General features: G+C 42.4%; 1 protein-coding gene across 1 annotated transcript; it reads left to right on the forward strand.

Annotated features, from left to right (window-relative positions):
- Positions 1–321: 321 nt before the first annotated feature.
- shhb (sonic hedgehog signaling molecule b) lies at positions 322–7524 on the forward strand (the record flags this gene model as incomplete). Its single annotated transcript, XM_080725711.1, has 3 exons — positions 322–651; positions 4513–4774; positions 6836–7524. The coding sequence occupies 3 exons, from the start codon at positions 322–324 to the stop codon at positions 7522–7524; spliced, it is 1281 nt and encodes a 426-aa protein (XP_080581837.1).
- Positions 7525–9349: the final 1825 nt, after the last annotated feature.

Consider the following 9349-nt stretch of genomic DNA (forward strand, 5'->3'; position numbering starts at 1 on the left):
GATGCGTGTGTACTGAGGCAATAGCCTACTAGGTTATTGCCCAGACATGCGCTTAGGGCGATAGGAGAGAGAGGGTGGGTGGGGTGGGGGTGAGAGAGAGAGAGAGAGAGAGAGAGAGAGAGAGAGAGAGACTTAGTTATGGCAAGAACCATCGCGCTCGCACCGTAGGACCCTAATCGAGTTCTAAAAAATAAAAAAATAAGAAAGAATAAAAATCAATCAATCAATCAAAGAAGAGACGATCGGGACCCTGGCAGAGGGAACACCGGGAGATAGAGACACCTGCAACAGGAGGAGGACGCAGCAACCATCATCCGGAGAATGAGTCGGACGGGCAGCGCGCTGCCGGTGGTGATGCTGAGGAGAGTTGTGCTGTGCTGCACAGTCTGTCTGCTCCTCGCATCCGTCGGCTCTGCCTGCGGGCCCGGCAGGGGGTTCGGAGGGAAGCGCAGGCACCCCAAGAAGCTCACCCCGCTGGCCCTCAAGCAGTTCATCCCCAACGTGGCGGAGAAGACGCTGGGGGCCAGCGGCAAGTACGAGGGAAAGATCACCCGGAACTCGGACAGATTCAAGGACCTGACACCCAACTATAACCCCGACATTATCTTCAAAGACGAGGAGAACACGAACGCCGACAGACTCATGACACAAGTGAGTGAAGTCAGTTCAGACTTTCAGCGTTTAAAAACCTAATAATGATATAATTTATTTTGGGTTCGGTGGTGATCTGAGTGCAGAGAAGTGATGAATGACAGTTGGATTTGAAGCGACAAAAGCAGTGGATCGGTCTCTTTCTTGCCAGTGAACCGTGATGCGGGGCTCCCGTCTCCAGTTGGCTCAACCAGAGCATGATAAATTGAGACGTTCATTAACAGATCGATGGCTGGGGGGTGGCCGCTTCGTTGCGGGTTGCTTTCTATTGGATAGCCTGACGATAACTTTGTCATATCTGCGCGCGTCCCCGTCTATGCAGCGTTCTTTACGCATAGCAAGAAGTGCGCAATACATCCTCTCATAAGAGAAGATGTGTTTAAATAAAATATTCACTAAATTCACCCGTAGGCTAATGATCCTTTTGGTTACCGTACATTAATCTCATATAGGCTACATCGACAAATTGACACTGCAGATGTATGTGTGCGCAAGACGCACACAAGTCTGTCCTGCTATAGCCTTTACTACGGTACGGTGCCCTCGATCTCAAGTCATGCATGCACTCCTATCTATGTCTATTGATCCCATTTACACGCATCTGCTGCTCCGATCAAAGTCGAGTCGTGCACATCGCCTATTCTAAAGTTCAGTCCATTGTGTTGCTTTGCTCCATGCTATTATGTGAGTGAGGAAATTAATTGGGAGAGGTTATAGGGCAAATATCAGTTTTATACAAGATAACAACAGCCCTTTGACAATCCTGATCAGATCGACTTAATTTACATGTTCACAAATTATCTGCCTGTTTTAGCCTATTTAGTGATTTTCGGTTTTGCTTTTTATTTTATGGCTAACCTTCCGAGTGTAGGCCTACTTTTGTCTTAATCAAAAATATGCTAGCAATGACATAACGGATTAGGCCTATATGTAACTGGGGTATTCTGTTTACAAAAGCACAAGGCTTATTGTACAGGAACAGACTACCCCCAAACAACACTACAAACTGTAATGAAAGATGTTGTAAGAGATTTTTTAATAAGTGTTAATTAGTGTGGTTGCCTGACAGGGCAACACACTGTATAGTCCTGGGGAAACTTTATTTTCACCACTAGATATATAAACTTTATTTTCACCACTAGATATATAAACTTTATTTTCACCACTAGATAAACTTTTTTTTCACCACTAGATAAACTTTATTTGTGAATCAGATTGGAAATTGATGGAAATCAGATGCAATTTGAAATTGAAGGGAAAACATTTGAGGAGTGGTGCTAGCTCGAGTATTGGTCGAGCTTCACATGACAGTTAACTTGCTGTAGAATATAGTCAGTTGCATCTCTCTAGTTAACTCTATGTTCTGATAGTAGGTTAAATTAATTAACACAGAGTGTTTGTTCAGCTCTTCAGTAAACAGAAGATACATGTACAGGATGGAATACACATTTTAATCAATCAGGAGAGAGAACTCAAAGAATAAGCAAGTGAAATTGGAACTGGAACACTTTAAGATTTAAGATCTACTGGACGGAATTGGCAACCCTGAAAATGTATCTTCTGTTTACTAAAGAGCTGGAGGGACAGGGAGACCTCTGTTACTGAACAAACCCTCTAGCATATAGCTATGGGACAAATGTTAACAACAAATGTTTTTGTTTTAACCTAAAAAATATCATAGCACCTTTCATTGATAAGCATTATTATTATTATTATTATGAGTTGACCTATGGCCTATTAGTGAGTAGGTCGAATCTGCCCATACATGGCCTACTTTAGTCTTGATTTATTTAACAATTTTCACATGTTTACTTAAGTAGGCCTACTCTCATGGAATACAAATACAAGAACGCTCCTATAGTCGACCTATAGAACAACCTATAGTCGGGCCCGGTCAAATCCTGCAACCTCATAATGGTCAGACCTACAAATCCGGTGACCTCGTAATGGTGGGACCGTTTCAGACTCACCAGGTATTTCTGTCCACCAGAACCTACATTAGACTCTCGGGGTATAACCAACAGATAGAGAGATGCCTGCAACAAAGCAGAAAGCCCGCAGCACTCCAATTTAGATACAGTCTTTTCGGTGCACGGCTCAAAAGAACATGCGAGGTGAAGAAGTTGTAGATGGTCGAAACGCGTCCGTTTTGAGCCTGTTGTGAGGTAAATAAAACTTTTAAAAAAAAGGAGATTCCTTGAGTGCTGGCAACTTCTTCACCTCGTATAACCAACAGATAACTATCAGAATATAGAGCTAACACTTATTTTAACAACAAAAAAACTATCTTTAATTACAGTTCGGAGTGTTTGTAGACTGTTCCTGTAATAAGCCATGTCACTTTTTAAACAGAATACTCCAGTTAAGATACAGTAGGCCTAATCCTTTTGTCAGTGTTAGCATATTCTTGATTAAGACAGTAGGTCAAATCAGTGCATACATGGACTTTGGCCGAGACTCTGATTTACGTTTCTGTCCCTATGGGGACTTATGACTGGCACTGAGTCGGCTGGAGTGGACTTGCCTCTCGTGGCTCAAGTCCGCTTCAGACGGCACAACTCTGTCTTTTTGACAGTTTTTGCCTATCTAGTAAATAACTTAATATAAGGAACTGTAGTGTACTCTCACCAAGCGGGCCTAGTGTTCTGCCTCGCTGGTGCTGACTGTTCTCACCAAGCGGGGCGCTTGTACAAAGCGTTCAGACTATAGGTTGCTGTTCAGAGCGTTCCGAGTATTTTCAGGTTACAATTTTTTCCCTTGAGTTTTGGAAAATATGTAAATTGGCCATCCTGTATGACTCGGAACCTGCAGGTTACCTTAAGATTTAACTTTTCCACTATCCGGAAAACGGAACAGGCTAAATGAAAATGGCACTTAATGGCATAGGATAGGCCTTTTAGGCTTTACTGGAGTTATAGTTAAGAACAAACTAGTTTTGTAGGCCTAACACGTTTCTTGGGATTTTCTCAAAGGGACTGAATTGAATGAAACATGAAATCCGGTTGATAACTTAATTTAATAAACTTTCAAATCAGAGGACGAATCAGACACCATTATGCCTATATAGTCATAATCAGTCAATAGTAGTGGTTTTCAACCACTGGTCTGTGGACCACCAGTGGTCCTTGAGGAGATTCCAGGTGGTCCCCAGCTAAATGATGAAGAGTTGATAACCAAAGGACCATTATAGAGCTCAAATGGCAAATAAATAATGGAGCTTGATATGAAGAGGGTTGAAAACCACTGGTCTATTAGGGCAGGGGTTCCCAAACTTTTTTGTCTCAGGGCATCCCATGAATATTTTTTTAATCCGAGGCAACCCTACATTATAATTTTCACTCCCAGCACCTTATATTTATAGCATATCGTCGTTGTCGGGTGGAAACCGTATGTCCAAAACCGTTCGTTTTGTATTTATTATCTATAAAATTTACTAAACTAGTGAAAACAGCAGATCTACAAGCACACAATGCCTCTCATCGCGAGGCGTTGTGTGCTTGTAGATCGGCTGTTTTCACTAGTTTTGTGTGACAGTCTTGTATGATGAAGCAGGGCTTTGCTTTACCAAAAGACTTACACATTTGAAACTTGGAGATACAAGGTTTCTGCCTGACAGCGACGATATTTTAGTGATTATGTTGCGAGGAAAACGTTGAGATAATAGCCATTTTGGTTAGAACTGACTGAAAATAACTTTGTACTTCAAGTTTAAAATGATACTAAATATAAGTGTACAAATAAATTCCAAATATTATCAAATGATCTCACGGCACCCCTGGGTGCCCCGTCACCCACTTTGAAAACCCCTGTATCAGGGATCCCGTTGTCTGAATGTGACGTGTCTCTCCCCCCCTCTTTCAGCGGTGTAAGGACAAACTGAACTCTTTGGCTATTTCAGTCATGAACCAGTGGCCGGGGGTCAAGCTCCGGGTCACAGAGGGCTGGGACGAGGACGGCCACCACTCAGAGGAGTCCCTCCACTACGAGGGCCGGGCGGTGGACATCACCACCTCCGACCGCGACAAGACCAAATACGGCATGCTGTCCAGGCTGGCCGTGGAGGCCGGGTTCGACTGGGTGTACTACGAGTCCAAAGCCCACATCCACTGCTCCGTGAAAGCAGGTCATTATTGCTCCCATACCATAGCCGTATACTGAAATGGCTTCTAGGTCAGCTGATTAAGCTATATTGTGGGGAGGCTAGGAGGCTACCAGTGGTGGAAAGTAAATAAGTTCATGTACTTTTTTCTTTTATTTTTTACTTTACTCAAGTAAAGTAAAAAAAGAAGAAAAGAAAAGCATTTTCAATGCTTTTACTTCTTTTACTTCTGCTCCACTACATCTCAGGCTGGACTCGCACATAAAAAGCACCTTGACTCACACATAAAAAGCACGGTACTTTTGTGTAGTGATGCGCGGAAGCAGGGATTGAACCCGGGGTCCCACTCACTAGACCAACACACAACCCGTCATGCCAATAGGGCTGAGCCCAATAGGCAGGGCTGTTGTGCGCTGGGTCTTGGCTGTAATAACTATGGGGGCCACATTCGCTTTACCTGGGGGAGGCGAGGGGTAAAGCAGCTTCAATTCATTCCCTATCAAAGTCACATGGTTTTGAAGAGGCTGCCTGCTTTAGGCCTCCCCAGGTAAAGCAAAGGTAGCATGCTTTTTATGTGTGAGTCCAGCCTCAGAGGCAAATATTGCAGTACAAATATTTGTAGTACAATATTGAAAACTTGAAAACTTTAGTCACTAGTTACTTTGTAGATCTTTATTATTATTATTAAAGATCAAATCAAACCAAGCTTTATATAGCACATTTAAAACAATCAACATTGACCAAAGTGCTGTACACAGTAAAATCAAAGCATAAAAAAAAGAAAGAAACAAACAAACCAAAAAACATTATGCATGTGAACCCCCATAGCATCAAAATTCAATTCAAACCATGCACTAACCACTTTAGCCATTTGAAAATAACTTGTCTACACACAACACAACACAACACAACACAACGCTTTGTGAGCTTGTAGATCTAAAAGTGAATCTTAATGCCAATACTTTTGTACCTTTACTCAAGTACATTTTAAATACCAGACTTTTACTTGTACCTGGGTATTTCTAGATTGTGGTATTGATAGTTTAAGTAAAAAGGGTCAGTACCTTTTCCACCACTGGAGGCTACTGGAAGTCTTCAACTTGAGGCACTGCTGATGATAAATGAGATGATGGTAGTGATAGTGGTGACGACGACGATGATGATGATGGTGATGATGATGATGATGTAGCAGTGTATTCATCATTATCAGCAGTAGCACCATCACCACAACTACTGATGTGAAAATATCCTAGTGATAGTTAATTGCGACCGTAGGTTGCAGATTAGTATGTGAACGGTCACAGATTGACTGTATGTATGTGTAAGTATCTTTGTCACTCCTGACACTGTGGTTCTATGGGTTTGTCGCTCTGACATCATGCTCTGATGTCACTGTGATGTCAGGGGAACCACTCTAACAGAATTGGTTTGCCACTCTGACATCACGCTCTGACTTCACTGTGATGTCAGGGGAACCACACTAACAGAAACCCTTTTATGCCCATATATGGAGTTCCCTGATGTCATCAATATTAAACCCATATCTAACTTTCTGACTTCATATGGGAATGCCCATATATGGAGGCCACATCAGCCACATACAGTACCACACTAACAGAATCCATATATGGCCAAGACAGAAGGCCAAGACGGCCCATATCTGTGTGACTGGTTCTACAGACAGGGATCTCCATGGGCATAAAAGGGATTGTATTCATGTCAGATGTCATAGACGTCATAGGACTTTCACACAACGAATAACTGAGTAAGCATGTTTGGGCTCTCACAGCTTATCTCCATATACAGTACATGGATCTCCATATATGGGTACCAGGGGTCTCCATATATGGGTGACTGGTCCGATATACATCACTGGTCAGATGGCCAAGACATGGCGCGACCTCGCCCTTTAGGGCGCTTGTCGCCCTGAGGCGTCTTACTAGTTAATAGTAGATATAGTACAGTATATGTGGGACTGCAGTAAAATATTAGGCCTTACTATTTTTTCCTTCTCAAAACAATCTGCTTCCTCATGACATAAAAAACACTTCTTTAACTGTCATTGTGTTTTCTGCGTCCTTACAGAGAACTCAGTGGCAGCCAAATCGGGAGGTTGTTTCCCCGGCTGGTCCTCTGTGATCCTCGCAGACGGCAGGACCAAACCCATGAAGGACCTCCGGCCGGGGGACAAGGTCCTGGCTGCAGACCGGAGAGGAAACATCGTCTCCAGTGACTTCATGCTGTTCATGGACCGCAACGTCGGCACCAGGCGAGAGTTCTACGTACTGGAGACCGACGAGCCGCGCAGGAAACTGACCCTGACGGCCGCACACCTTGTTTTCATCACGAGTGGCAACGGCACCGACGGGGGCGAAACGAGAGCCGCCTTTGCCAGCAACGTGACGCCAGGACAGAAGGTACTGGTTCTGGACGACGATGCCGGCATGGACCGCCTGGTAGCCGTCACTGTGAGACGGATTTACGTGGAGGAACACGAAGGCTCTTACGCTCCGGTGACGGCGCACGGAACCGTCATTGTGGACCGGGTGTTGGCGTCTTGTTACGCCGTGGTGGAGAACCACGCTTTAGCACACTGGGCCTTCGCCCCGGTGCGTCTAGGACACACATTCTCATCGCTGCTGGGGACTTTGAGGGATTTGGGAAGTGCGCATCAGGGAGATGGGCTGCACTGGTACTCCGACCTTCTTTATGGGATGGGAACCTGGCTTTTGGACAGCGGGTCGTTCCATCCACTTGGGATGTCACAAAGTTGAGTCCAGGTTCAGGAACTATTCATCTATCTGTCCGAGAAAGGAGAAAGTCTGATATTAAACTTTGCTATGGTCATGATAGGGTTAAGACTGTTTATCTGGGACTGGGTCTGGCCAGGACAGAAGCCGTTTAAAATGTTGTTTTCATTTTCAGACACTGAAGCCCTCTTTCTCCAATGGACATTGTATTGACGACGAATAGCCTATAAGATATAGCTTGTATATCATAAATTGTCATAAATTTATATTTCTTTATTTATTATCTTCTGTATGCTTACAGAAAGGCAGGAAAGTGTTCATTTTATAGTGGCCTGGTGGTATATAAAAGATGTAATATTTTTTGAGCGTTATAGCGACTAAAATGTGAATGATTCATGTCTACTGAATGAATGAGGAGAAAATGTGATAGTTATAACTGATTGTTAGGGCCTTATATTTTCATGGATGGATATAGAGTATAATGTCAATAAATTATATTTTTTATACATTGAAACGCGCCCTCAATCTACTAAGTGGTCTTAGGAAATATTTAGCAGTCATTGGGTCATTTTGGTATGAGAGCTACTGTACCAGGCATAGAGCCCACCTTTCAATTCTCCCTAAATGCTTTATAATACTGTCTGACTCGAGGCATACAAAACGTTCTCGCGTCATTGGATTACACTGACAAACAACGTTGGTTGCGTCTGGGAGGATTGTAGAAACTGTCATGCTTTGTTGTCGGAGCAGTTTGAACGTGGTACTTCCAGTAGTGGAAAAAGTACTCACATTTTATACTTAAATAAAAGTATAAATACTTCAATTTAGAAATACTCCGTTAGGGTGCCCACACACCAAAATACCTAGAGTGGAATCCGCCAATGCATTTCAATGAGAATGGAGCGTTTTTTTGCCAGTAGAGGATTTTTGCAAAAAAACGCTCCATTCTCATTGAAATGCATTGGCGGATTCCACTCTAGGTATTTTGGTGTAAGGGCACCCTAAGTAAAAGTCTGGAATTCAAAATGTACTTGAGTAAAAGTATGAAAGTATTGGTATCAAAATATACTTAAAGTTAAAGTGGTTAATGTATGTTTTATAATTTAATCATTTATATCTACAAAGTAAACTAATAACTAAAGTTTTCAAATAAATGTAGTAGAGTAAAAGTACAATATTTGGATCCGAGATTTAGTGGAGTAGAAGTAAAAGTATTGGAAATTGGATGTACTCAAGTAAAGTACAAATACCTAAAAAGTTTACTTAAGTACAGTAAATCTACTTAGTTACTTTACACCACTGGGTACTTCATAGCCTATAGCAGTGGTTTTCAAAGGGATGGCCTGGAGACCCCCAGGGGGGCTTGAAGGGGTTCGAGGGGGTCCCAAAGCTGCTAAATGAGGAGTAACTTAATTTAACTATAATTCACTAAGTAGAATACAAGAAATCTATGGCTTACTATCTATGAATCTATTTTTCATGTAGAACTATGACATTTAATTATGACAGACATACTTAGATAGACTGATCAATCTTTATTGATTCCGAGGGAAATTCAGCTCCACAGTATAGACATAAACACAGATACAGGTATAGATAGGTATAGTTGACCCAAACAAAAAAGTAGCAATGTAACAATATTTTAAGTAAAGTTATATACACACATCCTGGGATTCGAACTCAGGTCTCCAGAGTGGAAAGGCACTCACCCCCCTTTTGACCTCGCACGCACGCACGTACATGCATACTAGGGCATTCACTAAATATTCGAATATTCGAATATCAAAGTCACTATTCGACGTTGTTCACCGAAGTCGAATATTCGCTTATTTTTATTTATTTTTAATTT

This window comes from Nannobrachium achirus (genome assembly GCF_963921795.1).
Source record: "Nannobrachium achirus genome assembly, chromosome: 5".
Lineage (NCBI taxonomy): Eukaryota > Metazoa > Chordata > Actinopteri > Myctophiformes > Myctophidae > Nannobrachium > Nannobrachium achirus.